The 19,636-nt window shown below is 38.7% G+C and overlaps 1 protein-coding gene across 2 annotated transcripts; it reads right to left on the minus strand.

Annotated features, from left to right (window-relative positions):
- On the minus strand, positions 13,584-19,636 carry Or6c211 (olfactory receptor family 6 subfamily C member 211). Of its 2 annotated transcripts, XM_087555989.1 has the most exons (2): positions 18,720-19,636; positions 13,584-13,605 (listed from the first exon to the last, which is right to left on the minus strand). In XM_087555989.1, exons 1-2 carry the CDS (start codon positions 19,634-19,636, stop codon positions 13,584-13,586), a joined length of 939 nt encoding a protein of 312 aa, XP_087412115.1. The 2 variants fall into 2 exon arrangements, with proteins under 2 accessions (XP_087412115.1, NP_001000069.1); NM_001000069.1 differs by lacking the exon at positions 13,584-13,605 and having other exon boundaries at positions 18,677-19,636.

Below are 19,636 nucleotides of genomic sequence, written 5' to 3' on the forward strand. Positions count from 1 at the left end.
TAACTACAGAAGGGTAGATGACTGTAAAATGTGAAGTTTTATTAGAGTAATATTCTATATCCTTGTATTTAATGCTTTGTATACTCACACTTTCTCCGTAAACTTGCACGATATGAGTATGACTTCGTCAATCTCTATTAAAAGCAAAATTTTTAATATGTTTAATCTTTCAGTCAACTGAAATGGTTGTCTAACTGTAGCCCTGAGAACACAATGGATTGTGGATTTTTATCATTGTTTCCACACTTTTATGTGTGCCTTTTTATTTTACATTGTAACTAATCAAAAAATGCATGGAAGTTTGATGTACCTATATTAGTATTCATTATTCATTCATTATTTATTTGCCACTTAGAGAACAGATGATAATTCTTAAGTGACTTTCTCTGTTTCATGATGGTTATAAATGATCGTATTACTATTTCCTCTCTTAAACACTCTAGGAAGACCTTCCCAATCACTACGATGTTCAAAGCTTCATAAATCATTCAGGTTCACAAGAAGCTGATTTAAGTTCTATTCATTAACACAACTTTCATGCAATTTTCTTGGGGCAGTTAGTTGTTATAGTTAAAACCTAAGGCATATTACATTTATACATATTGAGAAAATGAATGGAAAACTAAAAACATAAAAATTCGTTCAAAACATTAAAGTTTTGTATAAATGTATGCAAAGTTAACACTGGTTTTCCTTCCTGTGGACACCCTCGTCTCTTGCTCATTCATATCCATAAATATTAGCTCCTAATACCTAGAAACACATTTATCCCAAGTACATGAAGTGGTCACACCTGGTGGGACCTTAAATGCATTCCCTACTAGACAATTCATAGCCACTGTATTCTTCTAAGAGAGGGCAACAGAAACCCACCCAACAAACACAACCATCTATCAGCACCTAAAATTAAAATCAGCCTAAAGCCAGATACCTAGATGCCACCATTAAAACACAGTCAATAACAGCCAGTATAATATGGCATCAGTAGAGTGCAGGAACTTTACTAGAATAGGAACTGAAAATTGCAATATAGCTGAAAAACAAGACAACAACTGTAAATAGGCTTTAAAAATATGTTAGAAATCCTTAAATAGTATATGAAAATATCCATTAATAAAATCCATGAAAACGCAAACATAGAATGAAATAAAAAAACAAATTCAAGGAATGAAAGTGAAAATAGAATCAATAAAAATCTCAAACTGAGGTAAAACTAGAAGTGAAAAAATGAGAAACTCAGTGGCAAACCTCACCTCAGAGTACATGGGATGGGAAAGAGAATTTAAGGCATGAATAGAAAGATTGGATTACTTTGTTGAAGAAAATATGAAATCATTTAAAATGAAAAATTCAAAGCCCAAGTCCAGTTTAAATCCAAGAAATATGTTGATCTCTGAATAGATCAAGTATGAAAAAAGGAACTATAAATAACCCAAGTCAAAAACACAGAAAATATTTTGAAGAAAATCACAGAAGAAAATTCACTGGCCTATCAGAGTACAATAGTCATACAGAAGGCTAAATGCACTGGATACGAAACGGAATTCCTTGTAGAACCAAATAATAAACAGAAATTATTAAGAATGAAAAGAGAATATTAAATCCTGGAAGGAAAAAAGACCAAGTAACATAAAATCAGGACTATTAGAATGAATCTGACTTATAGTGAATCTTCTAAAGCCAGAATGGCTAGATAGATATTCTATAAACTATAAAATATGAGACACAAGTCCTGATTACTACAACAGGAAATTTTTTTATCATAACAAATAGAGAAAGAAATGCATCCCATTTGATAAAAACCAAACTCAAGCAATATGTATGTATGTATGTATGTATGTATGTATGTATGTATGTATGTATGTAGTCATAGAGAAGGCACTTCAACCCTTCAAACTGAAGAAGTTAACCATACTCAAAAAATACAAGGAACAAATAATCCCAAACCAGAGACATGGGAGGTATCCTTTCTGCCTTATCCCTATTGTTCTTTCATTCTGTACCTCCACCCAGGATTGATCAGCTCCCCTTTCACACTGAACAGCCTGCCTGTCTCCCAGGAAGTCTGCTGTAACCAGGCACACAGGATACACCAGCCCCAATACCTATGATACTTGGAATCCTCACAGAACTGAGCATATGGGGAATCTATTCCACTCTCTGAATCCCACAGTCCTTCCAGTATGCATTTCCATCTGCAACTGTGCCATATCCTGCCCCTGAAACCCAAAGCCTGACTCTCTCTAGGAGTTTTCCCCAACCAGGAACATAGGAAGTCTTCTCTAACCAGTAACAAAAGATTGTTTTAACCTGGCACACGAGACACCCCTAACCAAAGACAGCACTGCCTGCCGCTCAGGAGACACCCCTAACCAAAGACAGCACTGCCTGCCTCTCAGGAAGCCTGCTCTAACCCAGGTAACAGAGCTCCACCTGCATCCAAGAAGGCCTGCTTCAGTCAGAGACACCCAATCCGGTTAACACCAGAGATGACTAGATGGTGAGAGGCAAGCCGAAGAATATAGACAATAGAAGCCAGTGCAATTAGACACTATCATAACACAGTTTTCTCACCACACCAATCCCTGGATATCCTAACATGCCTGAAAATCAAGATCTAATCTAAAATCTAATCTCATGAAAATGATAGAGGTCTTTAAGGAAGATACAAATAACTCCCTTAAAGTTATACAGGGAAACTCAGACAAACACGTAGAATCCAGTAAAGAGGAAACAAATAAATCCCATAAAGAAATACAGGAAAATATAATCAAGTAGATGAAGGAATTGAACAAAATGGTCTAAGACCTAAAAATGGAAATAGAAACAATAAAGAAATCACAAATGGGGACAACCCTGGAAATGGACAACCTAGTAAAAAGATCAGGAGATACAAATGCAAGCATCACCAAGAGAGTATCAGAGATAGAAGAAAGAATACCAGGCATAGAAGATAACATTGAAAACATTGACACTTCGGTCAAAACAAAAATACAATGTATAAAAACGTTCCTAACCCAAAACATGCAGGAAACTCAGAACACAATGAAGAGACCACAAACCTAAGAACAATAGAAATAGCAGAGAATGAAGGTTCCCAGTTCAACAAGCAAGAAAACATCTCCAACAAAATTATAGAAGAAAAGTTCCCTAGGATAAAGAAAAGAAAGGCTATAAATGTTCAAGAAGTCTACGGAAAATAAATAGCTTAGGCCAGAAAAGAAAATGCTCTTGTCAAATAATAACGATAGTGTCAAATGCACAGAACAAAGAAAGAATATTAAAAGCTTTAAGGGAAAGTAATGTATAAAGGTAAACATACAAGAATTACACTAGACTTCTCATCTAAGACACTAAAAGCCAGAAGATCCTGGACAGATATTCAGACCCTAACTCAATCTCCACATATGAGCACACCAGGATATTCCATTGCAAAACAAAATTGAACCAAATTCAATCCAGTCCTACAGAGGATACTAGAAGGAAAAATTCCAAAACAAAGCAAAAAAGAAAACAAGATGATGACCTTATACTCAATGATAACTTGGTCAGGGAATAAGTAGAGAAATTAAATTTCTAGAATTGAACAAAAATGGAAGCAAAGCATACTCAAATTTATGGAAAACAATGAAATCAGTGCTAAGAGGAAAACTCGTAGCCATGAGGGCCTTCATAAAGCCATTGGAGAGATCCTACTCTAGCAGCTTAACAGCACATTGGAAAGCTCTAGAACAAAAAGAACATACACCCAAGAGGCACAGATGATGGGAAATAATCTCAGAGTTAAGATCAATGAAGTAGAAACAAAGACAACTATATAAAGAATCAGCAAAACTATTAGAAAGTTCTTTGAGAAAATCAACAAAATAGATAAGCCCTTAGCAAAAATAACTAAAGGGCTCAGAGGCAGTATCCAAAATGGAAAGGAAGAAGTCAAAATATCACTATTTGCATATGATATAGTAGTATACTTCAGTGACCCCAAAAGTACCACCAGAGAACTACTAAGCCTGAGAAACAATTTTAGCAAAGTGTCTTGTTATTAACTCAAACAAATCAGTAGGTTTCCTCTACTAAAAGAATAAAAAGGCCGAGAAAGAAATTGGGGCAATGACACACTTCACAGTAGTCCCAAATAACATAAAATATCTCAGTGTGACTCTAAACAAACAAGTGAAAAATCTGTATGACAAGAACTTCAAGTCTCTGAAGAATGAAATTGAAGAAGATCTCAAAAGATGGAAAGACCTCCAATGCTCATGGATTGGTTGGATTAATATAGTAAAAGTGGCCATTTTGCCAAAAGTGATCTACAGATTCAATGCAATCCCCAACAAAATTCCAAATCGATTCTTCAAACGGTTAGAACGTGTAATCTGCAAATTCATTTGGAATAAAATAAAAATGTAGGGTAGTGAAAATTATTCTTAACAGTAAAAGAACTGCTGGCAAAATCATGATCCCCAACCTCAACAGGTATTACAGAGCAATCATGATTAAAAACTATGGTATTGGTACAGAGACAGGCAGGTAGATCAATCAAATAGAATTGACAATCCAGAAATGAACCCACACACCTATGGCCACTTGATACTTGACAAAGAAACTAAAACCATCCAGTGAAAAAAGATAGCATTTTCATCAAATGGTGCTGCTTCAACTGGAGGTCAGCATATAGAAATATGCAAATTGATCTATTCTTAATGTCCTCTACAAAGCTTAAGTGCAACTGGATCAAGGACCTCTATATATAAAACCAGACAAATTGAAACTAATAGAAGAAAAAGTGGGCAAGAGCCTTGAACTCATGGGCACTGGGGGAAATTTTCCTGAAGAGAACACCAATGGTTTATGCTCTAATATCAAGAACCAACAGATGTGACCGCATAAAATTGTGAAGCTTTTTAAAGCACAGGATACTGTCATTAGTACAAAACAGTGACGGACAAATTGGGAAAAGATCTTGACCAATCCTAGATCTGATAGAGATCTAATATCCAATATATACAAAGAAATCAAGAAGTTAGATGCCAGAGAGCCAAATAACTATTAAAATGGACACAGAGCTAAGCAATTAATTTTCAGTTAAGGGATATTGAATGTCTGAGAAGTACCTAAAGAAATTTTCAGCATCTGTAGTACTCAGAGAAATGCAAACCAAAACAACACTGAGATTCCACCTCAGGCCAGTCAGAATGGCTAAGATGAAAAACTCAGGATACATCAGATGCTGCTGACAATGTGTAGAAAGAGGAACACTCTTCCACTGTTGGTGGGATTTCAAGCTGGTACAACCACTCTGGAAAACAGTCAGGAGTTTTGTTTGGACATTGCACTACCTGTGGACCCAGCTGTACCACTACTGGGCATATACCCAAATGATGCTCCAACATACAACAAAGACACGTGCTCCATTATGTCCATAGCATCCTTATGTATAATAGCCAGAAGCTGGAAAGGACACAGATGTCCTTCAACAGAGGAATGGATACAGAAAGAAGGATACATCTACACAGTGGAGTATAACTCAGCAATCAAAAACAATAAAATCATGAAATTTACAGGCAAATGGGTGGAACTAGAAAATATCTTCCTGAGTGAGGAAAACGAATCACAAAAAACACACATGGTATGCCCTCACTGATAAGTGGATGTTAGTTCAAAAGCTAATTACCTAAGAAAAAATCTGCAGACCACATGAATCACAAGAAGGATGATCAAAGAGCATATATGCAGCCCCCACAAATAGTCAATATTGATGAAGCCAAGTAGTGCATGTTGACAGGAGCCTGATATAGCTGTCTCTTGAAACGTTCAGCCAGAGCATGACAAATGCAGAGGTGAATGCTAGCAGCAAACCACTGAACTGAGAACTGGGTTCTTGTTGAAGGAAGTAGAGAAAGGATTGAAAGAGCTTAAGGGGCTTGCAACCTCATAAAAACAACAATACCAAACAACCAGAGCTCCCAGGGGCTAAACAACTAACCAGATTACACATGGACAGACCCATGACTCCAGCTTCATATGTAGCAGAGTATGGCCTTGTTTGGCAAGAACAGGAGGAGAAACCTTTGGTCCTATCAAGGCTGGACCCCCCTGTAGGGGAATGTCAGAGTGAAGAAGCACAAAGAATGGTGGAAGTTCAGGAGGGGAAATAACCTTGTAGAAGAAGGGAAGGGTATTGGAATAGGGGGCTTATGGACTAGAAACCAGGAAAGGAAATAGCATTTGAAATGTAAATAAAAATATCTAATAAAAAAAGTAAAGAAAAAATGTGGTACAGAGAATTCTCAACTGAGAGATCTTGAATGGGTGAGAAGCAATTATAGAAATAGTTAACATCCTTAGTCATCAAGGAAATGGAAATCACAATGACACTGAGATTCCACTGCACACCAATCAGAATGTGGAAAATCAAAATCTTAGGCAATAACAGATTCTGGCAAGAATGTAGACAGAGGAACACTCCTCCATTTCTCATGGGATTTAAAGCTGGTACAACCACTTGGGATATTAGTCTGGAAGTCCCTCAGACAACTAGAAATATTTCTTCCTGACAACCCAGCTATACCACTCCTTGGCACATACCCAAAATATACCCTTCCTTATAATAAGGACATATATTCCACTATGTTCATAGCAGACTTGTTTATACTCGACAGAAGCTGGCAACAACCCAGATGTCCCTCAATGGACGAATGAATACAGAAAATGTGGTACCTTTATACAGTGAAATGTTCCTCAGCTATTAAAAATTAGGATGTCATGAATTTTGCAGGCAAATGGATGGAACTAGAAAATATCCTGCGTTAGGTAATGCAGACCCAAAATGACATACATGACATTTACTCACTGATAAGTGGATATTAGCCAAAAACACAGAATAGCTATGATACAACTCACAGACTATATGATGTTTAACAAGAAGGAAGATAAAAGTTTGGATGCTTCAATACTATTTAAAAGGGGAAACAAAATAATTACAGGAGGTAGAGGAAGAGAGGCCCTCAGAGGGAGAGAGGAGGAGGAGACAAAAGGGGACGGCAGTATCATGTATGGGAAAAGACAGGAGAGAAGTCCAGAGGGTCACATAAATGAATAGAAATATGTAGCAGTAGGGGCTGGGGGAACTAGCAGAAGCACTATAAAGTCCCAAATGCCAGGGAAATAAGATGCTTCCAGGACCCACTGGGGATGACATTAACTGAAATGCCCAACAGAGGGGACCTGAAAAAGACCACCTCAAATAGATAGGCATGGACCCCAGTTGGGGATGGGGCAACCCATCCATCCCAAATCTTTTTCTATTTTCAGAGCTAAGGGCCGAACCCAGGGCCCTGTGCTTGCTAGGCAAGTGCTGTACCACTGAGCTAAATCCCCAAACCCCCATCCCAAATTTTTAACCCATAATCCTCCTGTCTAAAGGAAAGACAGTGACACAAAATGGAGCAGAAACTGAAGGAAAGGTCATACAGAGACTATGTCAACTTGGGACTCATCCCATCTGCAGGCACCATACCCAGACTCTATTGTTGATGGCTAGAACTGCCACCAGCAAAAGCCTAGTATGGTGGTCTGAGAGGCTCTGCCAGTATCCAACTAAGATAGATGTGTATGCTCAGCCAACCACCAACTGAGCCTAGGGACACCAGTAGAAGTGTTAGGGGATGTACTGCTGGAACTGAAGGGGATTGCTACCCCATAAGAAGAATAAAATCAACTAAATGGATACCCCAGAGCTTCCATGGACTAAACTACCAATCAATGAGCATACATGGAGGGATCCATGGCACCAGCTACATATGTTGCATAGGATTGCCTTATCTAACGTCAATGGGAGGGGAGGACCTTGGTCCTGTGGAGGCTTGTTGTCCCAGTGTAAGGGCATGCTAAATGGTGAGGTGAGGGTGGTTAAGTGGGTAGGTAAGCACCCTCTGAGAAGCAAAGAGAGGGGGAATGGGATGGGGGTTTGTTGAGGGGAGACTGGGAAGGGGGAAAAGATTTGAAATGTATATAAATAAAATAACCAATTAATAAAAAACTGTAATGTAAGATACATGGATAATTTTATCAATATATCAGTTACCAACATTAAGTCAAGATCAGATAATCAATTTAATCGAACTCATAACCCCTAGTGAAATAGAAGCAGTCATTAAAATCTACCAACCAAAAGTATCTCAGGAACAGATAGTTTTAGCACAAACTTTCAAAAACTTAATGACAATACTTCTCATATTTTGTGTATTTTGTTTTACAGAACCACAGTTATTCTAATCTCACATTACATAAAAACCCAATTAACAGATGAGTTATGGATCAATTTCCTCTATGAACATAGATGCAAAAGTTTTCAATATATTTTATATTGCAAACTGAATCCAAGAACATATCAAGTAGAGTATGCACATGATCAAGTAGCTACAGTCTAAAGACGTAGGGTTGGTTCAATGTAGGAAAAACCATAAATGTAAATCACCATATAATCAAACCAAAAATCTCACTAGGTTTATGAAAACCCTTTGACAAAAATCTTACTCCCCTCTTGAAAAAATTCCTGGAGATATTAGCAATACAAGGGACATACCTAAGCATAATAAAGAAAATATACAGCAAGCATATAGCCAGCATCAAAAATAAAGAGAAACTCAGAACAATTACACTGAAATCACAGAAAATAAGATGTTGACCACTATATCCTTACTTACTCAATATAGCAGGTGAAGACTTAGCTGGAAGAGGAAGACAACTGATATAAATCAAGTTGACATAAATTGGGAAGGAAGAAGTTATAGTATTTTATTTGTAGCATACATAACTGACCTTTAAAATATAACCAGGAACTCCTACATCTGATGAACTACTCTCACCAAAATATCTGTATACAAATTGAACACACACACACACACACACACACACACACACACACACACACACACACACATACATACACAGTCTTCCTATATACAGATGAAAATGGTCAGAGAAAGAAATCAGGTAAACAACACCTTTCAAAATAGCCTCAAATAACATAAAATATCTTGAGTAAAGTCTAACAAAGCAACTGAAAGACTTATATGATAAAACTTTGAGACATTGAATAATGAGGATAATGGGATTAATATAGGGATGTAGGCATCCTACCAAAAGCCATCCACAGGTTCAATTAATTCCTCCTCAAAATTCCAACACAATTTTTCACATAACTGAGAAGGACAATTTTCATCTTTATATAGAAAGTTAACTCATATGATTAGTAAAACAATCATGAATAAAAAAAAAAAAAAGAACTGAAGGAAGTACCACCATTTCCAAACTCAAATTATACTACAGCGTTGCAATAATAAATTTACTGGCACAATCACATATGTTTTAAGCAGTAGAATCAAACTGACACACAAACATAATTCCATATACCTATGCATGCCTTATTTAAAAAAAAAACAGAAAAACAGGTATACACACTCGAAAAAAATAGTGTCTTCAACAAATGGTGCTGTGTTAGGGACAACATAAGATGACAGGGATTGCCAGTAGTAGGCCGGGATGGAGACATCTCAGAAGCACAAGGCAGCTGCTTATAAATTAGGGTGGCATCTGGGACCCTGAAAAGCAGGAGACACATCCCTCCAGGGGACACACCATCTAAAATAACAGGCAGCCAGCAGTAGGCCGGGATGGAGATATCTCAGTAGTCCACAGCCGCTCTTCATAAAAACAGGTTGTTCCCATTTGTCCTAACCTTAGTCCTGGACAACAGCTGTATAGATTTCATTTGTGCATGACTGCATTTCAGTTGGCCTTGGTGTGCATAATTATTCTATTATATCTGACTTGGTGTGCATAATTATTCCTACTTCTTTCTCCTTCTGCTCTGGTGGATTCTGTGAAACTAGATGTTCCTTGATGTTATGATTCTTAAAGAATTGGAAATTGAGGCATAGGTGGCCCTAATGGCCCAGGTGCATGCTGTGTGTTCTCATCTTGGAAACAATGTAATAACTGCACAATAATAGTTCCAGAATAATGCTTGACTTGCAAAGAAACTTTAAAGAAATTATTAGAAAATGAATTAGAGCTAACGTTGGGAAACTTAAGAAAGGAAAAAGTTATTGAAGTTATTAAATAAGTTTTACATAACATTTGATACTGGTTCCTGGGTAAGGACGTATAAAATATATAAAATTATATACTAGAAGAACAATGTCAAAATACTGGGACTTTTATGAGATTCATTGTGTGCAAAGAACAGAAAACTAGCGGAACCACTGAGTTAATGGTTAACTGGATTTTTTTTTCGGGCTACTGCCTCGCAGCTTTGCCTAGGTCATTTATCATTAAAGCTTCATAGGATAATGCAACTAGCTTACCTCAGAGCTCTGAGCACTGAAGTATAAGAAGTTAAAAGTTAAAGTTTAAATAATGATAAGATTACAATTATTATTATTTTGGTCACAGGCCTGGGAATAGGGGAAGCATGAAACTTTGGGGAACAGTTATAATTCTTAGTTCTTTGTGGGATGTGGTTATTCTTTTGAATTTGATTTGGCAATGATTCTACAATTCATTTTTTTCTACCTGCTTTTGGATTATCAATAAAAGATTGGGGCAAGAGAAAGGCAAGAAAACATGTGAAGAGTGAATAAGAGAGAACATGTGGAGAGTGGATGAGAGTGTGTGAAGACTGAATGAGAGAGAACATGTGGAGAGGGAATGAGAGAGCACATGAGGGAGGCAATGCAGGAGTGAGTGTGTGAGCAAGTATGAGAGAGCGAATGAGAGACCAAATCTGAGAGTGAATGTGAGAGCAAATGAGAGAGCCAGTGAAAGAGCAGGAGAAGAGCATGTGAAGAGTGAGTGAAGAGAGAATGTGGAGTGAGAGAAAAGAGAATGTGAGTTGTGTATGAAGATTGTGTGTGAATGAACGGAGAGTTCATGTGGTGTGTGTGAGATACGTGTGAAGTGTATATGAAGAGTGTGTGTGAGAATGAAAGGGTAATAAGCAGAAGTGTGCATGAGTGTGGGAGTTCGAGCAAAGAAAGCCACAATAAAAAAAGCAAGAGTGAGCAAGAGAATTCAGAGTGTGTGAAGCCTCAAGCTCAGAGAGAGAGAGGAGAGAGAGACAGAGAGAGAGAGACAGAGAGAGACAGAGAGAAACTTTAAGCCTTGAAATTGCCTGTCAGTTTGTACCCAAAGTAGTCTGTGTATATTTATTATGTGCCTTCCTGATATCCCTACTTCCAGTTGAGAACTCCGATCCTGTGTTGAGGCTGCACTGGCAGTAAGTGGCGCCCAGGTCCTGGGACTCAGAACTAGAAGATTTGGGTAAGCCCCCATACTCTTCCCTGTTGTTTTAGATCTGGAAAGGACTCTACCTGGGGAGCCACGGTACCCTAGGACAGAGATGAGTGCAAATAAAAGATAGGTAAGAAGTGGTAGTGTGATAGTTTTATAATTTTATTATGGGTCAAACTGAATCCACTGAGAGATCTATGTATAAACAGATTCTTCATAAGTTATTGCTTAAAAAGGGAATTCACTTAGAAAAACATCAGCTCTCTGATGTTCTCCTCTTTGTTCTGTGAGCCCTTGGTTACTGGATAAAGAAACCTTGAATGAGTCAGCAATGAAAAGGGTAGGGAAGGATATAAAAACCTGGATTCTGGAACATAAGGATGAGGAGGATGAAGGACAGGTTCCAGAGAATGCGGTTATGTTCTGGTTTGTGGTAAAACAGGCCCTTTCCCATGCTGAAATAACAGACCTTCCCAGTTCCTCAGCAGGTTCTGTTTGTAGTACAGAAAATGCTGTGGAGGAAGCTATTCCTCTACTGTCAAACAAACTGGTAAGAAACAAACTGCTTAGAAATCAAAAACACCTCCATCCCTGTATATTGTAGATTTAGTAGAGACTCCCTCCACCTCTGATGATAATGAGGAGGAGGGAGAGCCTTTAGATCCTGAAGATGAATCTGAATTAGAGGATGAGGTGGCTAAACATCACAATTCTGACTAGGCCTCTCTTAAGCCTATGAAAAAGAATAAGAAAAGAAGGGGTTGGGGTTTTAGCTCAGTGGTAGGAAGCGCAAGGCCCTGGGTTCGGTCCCCAGCTCCGAAAAAAAGAAAAAAAAATAAGAAAAGAAGACCCCCTCAGTCCCATATTCTGCAAGCAATTCAGAAGGTCATGGAACAAGGGGAAAATTTGATGCTATTTCCAATAGTAAGCATGGACGATGGAGATCCAGAATGGGAACCCATCTCCTTTAAACTTGTTAAGGAATGAAAAGAAACTACTTCTAAATATGGCCCTACTTCACCTTATCTACTTTCCCTTGTGGGAAATCTGGTAGGCACTTGGCTCATTCCTGGCAGACTGGTTTATCCTGGCCAGGATCTGCCTCACAGGGGGACAATTTCTCTTGTTTAAAGCTAATTGTAAGGATGCGGTTAAACTTCTTTTAGGTTGAAAAAGTATCCCTAGAGAAAGGTTTGAAGACAAAGGGTATCCTGCTTACATGGGCTTGGCGAAGTGGGTTAATCTAGAAAAACAAAACCAACTGCCCAAAGAAATTTCAAAAGAAGTGACGAATTGTACTTTGAAGGCCTGGAGACACCTTCCTCTTAATGAAGCTCCCATAACACCTTGGTCTGAGATTCACCAGGGTTCTGATGAACCATTTGCTGATTTTGTGGCTAGATTGGTTGAAGTCATGGAAAGATCAGTGTCTGAGGGTCCTGCTGCTGATTTAATCATTAAGAAGTTGGCTTATGAATATGCTAATAAAACTTGCCAAGCACTACTCAGAGCGAAATGTAAAAATGCCACCCTTGATGACTTCATCAGAGCTTGTGCTGATTTATCTCCATCCATGATTCAGGGAATGGCTTTTGCTGCTGCTTTGGGTGGACAGGTGCCAGGGACTTCCCAGATCCTTAAACAAAAAGGGGGATGTCCACAGTTAGGTGTGAGGTTTTTTTTTTTTTTTTTGTAGACATCCTGGACACTTAACTCTCAACTGTCCTCAGAGATCTACTGAGGGAAGTGCCCATCTTCAAGGAGGATTCTCAAGCAGTATTCCAGCTACAGTGTGCACATGCTGTCAGAAGAGCAACCATATTGGTAGCGCAACTGCAGATATAGATTCCATAAAAATGGACACTCTTTATCCCCCACTAGAGGTATTACTGGTAACGCCCAGGCTATCCTGCAGGGAAAACAATGGCAGGACCTGTCCCAAACAATGGGGACAGTTGTCAACAACCAATTTCTTCAGACTTTTGCCCAAGAGTTGACTCCCTAGACAGGGCTACCCCAGGTAGCACCGGTATGGACCTCAGTGCCTCCTCCTCAGTCATATTAACTTCTGATACCCTCCTGTTAAAATGTCAACCGGAGTATTTTGCCCTCTTCCTGAGGGATTTCTGGGATTAATTATTGAAAGAAGTTTAAGCTCTTCCCAAGGCATTCATGTATTCCCAGGAGTAATTGATGCTAATTATATTGGGAAAATTCAAATAATTGTTAAACCAGGTGACAGAACATTGATTATTCATAAGGTACAAAGAGTAACACAACATTTATTACTACCTTTTAACAAAACTCGAACTGATCTGACCTCTGCTCCACAGCAAACTACCTCTTTTGGTTCCAGTGATATGGTGTTTTGGATAGAACAAGTAAAAAGGCAAAGGCCCTTAAAAACCTTAAATATTGAAGTAAAATGCATGACTTGGCCCTTGGACACTGGGGCTCATGTCTCCTGTATATCAGGAAAGGACTGGCCCTCTTCGTGCTCCACCACTAGAACTGAGTCCTCACTTACTGGTGTAGGAGATGCTGCTAATGTTGTACAGAGTTCTGCTATCTTACATTGGCAGGGTGGAGAGGTTACTGGAACTTTTCAGCCTTTTGTTATTCCATCTTTGCCCTTTATTATTTTGGGTCGAGACATTTTGGGCCAAATGGGGACATTCTTGATTTCATCTGCAGACCCAGTTCTGCAACAAAGGATGAAGATGGCAGATGAGCCAAGAAAAGGAGTTGGTAAACATTTAAAAGATTCAACTGACTCTGTAGCTGTCAAAGCAAAAAACAGGCATGGAATGGGATATTCTTTTTCTCTGGGGTCACTGAATTAACTGCTGAGAAGATAGTCTGGACCATTGATGAAAGCATCTGGGTTGAATAAGGGGAACACTTCCCCTTTAATGGTTGGACTGCAAACTTGTATAACCACTCTGGAAATCAATTTGTCAGCTTCTTAGAAATGTATGAATATTTACTTTTATCTTAGACCTACCTATACCACTCCAGGGCATATAGCCAAAATGCTCCACTAATACCACAGGGATACTTGATCAATTATATTCATAGCAGCTTTATTCGTAATAGTTACACATTGGAGACAACCCACTTTTCCCTCATCTGAAGAAGGGATAAAGAAAATGGGGTTCATTTACATGATAGAATATGCTATTAAGAAGGCATAATTTTTCTACAACAAATTCAGATGCACCTTTATTATCCAATCCCTAAAAATACGTTTGATTCTGCAAACAAATGACATAATGAAACATTGTTTTCATAAAATAAAGAACTTTTAGACTGAATGGGAAAGAAAGATTTCAGCTAGAGAGATGTTAAGAGTAGTTCATGCTCAGTAGTTAAGATTACAAAAATGTTCCATTTCCAGCATCCACATTGGGAGTATCACAGTCTTCTAACTCCAGTCTAGAGGAGCCAATTCTGTCTTCACTTCTCTTCAAGCATCCGTTTATGTGTTCACAAATCCTTATACACATTCATGAATGAATAGTAGTATTTTAAAATATTGTTTTAAAAATTCAAAACATAGAACAAAACACCCCAATGGTTTAGGAGAGATGACTTAGCTCTTAATGCTCTCACAGAAGACCCTAGTTGGCTTCCTCATGGTCATGCTGAGAGGCTCAAAATGGCTTGTAACTCCAGCTTTGTGGTAGAACATTAGCATGTTTCCAAATCCTGGTTTCACTACTAAGAATTTGCAAAACCACAATAATAAAAGTGTAAAATGGAGTACACATGACTTAGAGTTTGAATAAATCATTCTTTTCTGGAATCTTCACAATATGGGTAGTGTAGGCCTTGTAAAAGGGGAAATTTTTCATTAATGAGTCTGCTAAGAGAAACAGACTATTTTTTATTTAGTTTTCATTATGCATATTTGCGTGTACAAGTATCCATAGAAACTAGAAGAGAATGGTGGGATTTCCCTAATTCTAATGTTACAGGCAGTCTTTCTATGGGACATGGGTGCTGAACTCTAGAACTTTGTAATAGCTGCACATGTTCCTAACTAGTGAGTCATCTCTATTCCACAACAGTCTTTTAATGACTTTTAGCTTCTTCTCCCGAAATGAGATTCCTTCCTTCTAACTTCCTTCTTTTCAATCTCTCTTTCTCTTCTGTTTTTTAAATTTTTAATTTTACCTTTTCCTTATTCACTTTACATCCTGCTCACTGCTCCACTCCAGGTGTCCCCCTCACCCAATTATCTCCCCACTTCCCCTCCACTGGTCATCTCCCCAAACCTTGCAGTTCATGTTTGAGCAAGACAAACATGAACTCTTCCACTTCCACTTCCTCTTCCACTGAGGCTATTCAAGGCAGCCCAAGTAGTAGAACATATCCCACATATAATCAATAACTTTTGGGATAGCCTCTATTTCAGTTGTTTAAGACCCACATGCAGAACATACTGCACCTTTGCTATATATGAGTGGGGGAGGCCTAGGTCCAGTGTGTGTGTGTGTGTGTGTGTGTGTGTGTGTGTGTGTGTGTGTGTGTGTGTGTGTATGTGTGTGTTTTGGCTCAGATTTGAAGAGGCCTAAGGGTACAGGTTAGCTGACACTGCTGGTCTTCCTGTCAAGTTTTGTATTTCCCCTTCAGGACTTGCAATCTTTCCTCCTATTCTTCCACAAGAGTCCCCAAGCTCCATCCACTGTTTAGCTGTGGGTGTTTGTATCTGACTGAGTTAGCTGTTTGGTGGAACCTCTCAGAGAACAATATGCTCCTGTCTGCAAGCAGAACAGAGTGTCACCTGTTTGGTGCCTGCTGATGGGGTGGGTCTCAAGTTGGTCTGGTGATTAATTTGTCATTCCCTCACTTTTTGCTGCATCACCTATGCCTGCATTCCTGTAGACAAGATGAAGACACATGGTCAACTATGTTCATAGCAGCTTTATTCATAATAGCTGGAAACTGGAAACAATGTAGATATCACTCAATTGAATAATGGATAAAGAAAATGTAGTGCATCTACACAATAGAATACTATTCAGCTATTAAAAAGAAAGACTTCATGAATATCATAGGCAAATGAATAGAACTAGAAAATATCATCCTGAGTTAGATTGCCCGGACAAAAACAGACATATGTCATATGTATTCATTGGTAATTGGAGATTAGCCATAACATTTATACCCCATAGACACACAAAGAGGTAAATAAGGAGGAAAGCACAAGGCAAGATGCTTGGATCACATTTAGGAGTAGAAACAGAATAATCATAAAAGGCAGAGGGAGGAAGGGAGAGAAGTGAGTCAGAGAAGGACATGAGGGGATTTGGGAGATAGGTTTATGGAGAGACAGGGGAGACCCAGTGGCCTGAACAATGAATGCCAATCTGTAGCTGCCAGGGTTGGGGTGGGGTGGGGGAAATCTTTCGGAACTCTGAGAGACCTGAGATGAGGGTATTTTCTGGGAGTCAATGGGGTTAATCTTAGCTGAGATGCCTGTTGGTGGGGATATGAAACCTGAAGATGCTACCTTCTGTAGCCAGGCAAGATGCCCAGTGGAGGCATAAGGACACTAACCTACCAACAAAACTTTTGACACAAAATTTGTCCTGTTCTACAGAAATGCAGGGACAAAAATGGAGAAGAGACTAAAGGAATCGCCAACCAATAACCAGCCCAACTGGAAACCTATCCCATAGGCAAGCATCAAAATCCTGGTATTATTAATAATAATCTTGTTATACATGCAGACAGAAGTCTTACACAACTGTCCTCTGAGAGGATCTGTCTAGCAGCTGACTGAAATAGTTACCCACAACCGAACATTGGAATAGAGGTTGGCGATGCTTATGAAAGAGTTGGCAGAAGGATTGAAGGCCCTTAAGGGGGTGGGATTCCCCACAGGAGGACCAACAGAATCAACTAACCTGTACTTCTTAGAGCTCTCAGAGACTGAGCCACCACCAGAAAAAGAACACACAAGCTAGAATTAACCCCTGGTACATATGTAGGAGACATCCAGCTTGTTCTCCATATGGCCCCCAACAACTGGATTGGAGGCTATCCCTAAAGCTGTAGCCTGACTGTGATACCTGTTCCCCAACAAGAATTCCTTGTCTGGCTTCAATGGGAAAGTGTGTGCCTAATTTGGTAGAGACTTGATGGATCAGGATAGGGGAATACCACCCTCTCAAAAATACGGGAGAGGATATAGGGGAGAATTTCTCTGAGAGGGTGTCTGAGAGGTAGCAGCACTTGGGATGTAAAACAAACAAACAAACTAATTAATTAATTAATTAATTAATTAATTAAAATACTGCCATGTATTTTCTAAAGTTTATTATTCTTTCTTAATTTTACCTCTATACCAGATTATAGTCATGTTTTTAACAAATGCATCAGAGACATTTCAAAGAATATTAATGGATCTTACAGATTGACCATTCATGATTGTGAAGTTATTTCAAATACTCATACATAATGGAAGCTAATAGTATAGAAAGATGCAGATGATATTCCTTTCTCCAAGCCAATTTTCAATACTGATATCATTCACTGATTCAAGACAGTGAGAATGTATAGAATATAATTGCTGAGTGTTTTTCATGGAGAATTGTATGCTGACACATCAACATCACACATGATGTCCTCAACTGAAGAGAGGAGAGAAGCAGAAAGACACTTGTTTTTTTTTTTTCTCTCTTTCCAATTTGCTGTTGCTCAGTGAGAAGGTTTTTAGGAAAAGATTGAGAGTGTAATATGACAGTTGTTTTTTGCACAGAGGGTGAAGAGTTTATATGACATCCATGGTGGAATTTAAAAATATATTTATCTTTATTCTCTCTATCTGAATGTTTTGTCTGCATCTATGTTGGTATCACAAGTACATGTAATGCCTTGAAAGACAAAGGAAGGCATCAGATTGTGGGGAGTGATCATGTAAGTACTGGGTTGCAAAAATTTTCTGTACAAAAGCAAGAAATATTCTTAACTGCTAAGCTAAGTTTTTCCCAGTTTTTATTTCCCCCGAAAAGTACAGCAGATAGGATTTTATATCAAATTGACATCCTGAACTAATTGTAGCATGAAGGACCTCAAAATTTTATGTGGAGCAAGAAAATCGAAAAATAAAGTTCAAAGTGAGGAATTTCTTTTATATGAAATTCCAGAAGAGATAATCCTCTCAATGTGAATGAAAAATCATCTGTTGACATTTGATTCAATTTCATAATAATTGATGTAGGAGGAATCAGAGAAATGACTGGAGAGAGGAAGGATGGACTGTAACAGAGCTGAGAAGTAAAAAGTTAATAGAGAACATGAGACTTAAATCATAGATAATAGCTGACACACTTGGCAATTATATCCCCCATTTCATTCATGTTTCAGCAGCATACTATTTAGGTCTAAATCTTAATTCACTGTTCTGAGAAGAATACAGTCGGTGAAGCACCTGCTTGAAAGCATCCTTCACCTGTTTGTTCCTTAGGGTGTAAATAAAAGGATTTAGCAAAGGGGCCACCGATGTGTTGAGCACAGAAACAACTTTATTTAAAGCCACCCTCTCCTTGGCTGATGTTTTCATGTACATGAAGATACAACTCCCATAAGTAATAGAGACAACAACCATGTGTGAGGAGCACGTAGAAAAAGCCTTTCTTCGCTGTTGAGCTGAAGGGAAGTTTAGGATGGTTTTGAGGATGAGTGTGTAGGACAGAATCACTAAGATCAAGGTGATGACAAGTGTCATGACTGCTATGACAAAAGCCATCAATTCTATTAACCGCGTGTCTGTGCAAGACAGCTGCAGGAGAGGAGAAGTATCACACAGGAAATGGTCTATTGTTTTGGAAGCACAGAAATCCAGTTTGAGTCCCAGCATCAAAGGGGGTAAGATGACGAAGAACCCAGTCACCCAGGAGCTGAGGACCAGCAGGTGACACACTTTGCTGTTCATTATGATAGGGTAGTACAGTGGTCTGCAGATGGCTACATAGCGATCATAGGACATGGCAGCCAGAAGGTAAAACTCTGTGACTAGTAATAGAAAAAAGAAGAAGAATTGAGCTGCACAAGAATTATAGGAAATTGTTCTGTCTCCAGTGAGAATGCTCATTAAGAACCGTGGAATACAGGCAGTTGTGAATGCAATTTCCAAGAAAGAGAAATTCCGCAGGAAAAAGTACATTGGAGTCTTTAGGTGGGGATCCAGCAGGGTAAGGAGTATGATCACTAAGTTCCCCATCATGCTCAAGATATAATTGAGAAAGAGAAACAGGAAAATCAGAATTTGTAGCTGAGGGTCATCTGTCAGTCCAAGCAAAATGAACACAATCTCCACCGATTGGTTCTTCAT

This window comes from Rattus norvegicus, chromosome 7, assembly GCF_021556685.1.
Source record: "Rattus norvegicus strain SHRSP/BbbUtx chromosome 7, alternate assembly SHRSP_T2T, whole genome shotgun sequence".
In the NCBI taxonomy this organism is placed as follows: Eukaryota; Metazoa; Chordata; class Mammalia; order Rodentia; family Muridae; genus Rattus; species Rattus norvegicus.

Excerpts from the sequence above, each read along its gene's own strand:
- Or6c211 (NM_001000069.1), bottom strand. The coding sequence starts at position 19,636 with ATGAAGAACCAATCGGTGGAGATTGTGTTCATTTTGCTTGGACTGACA.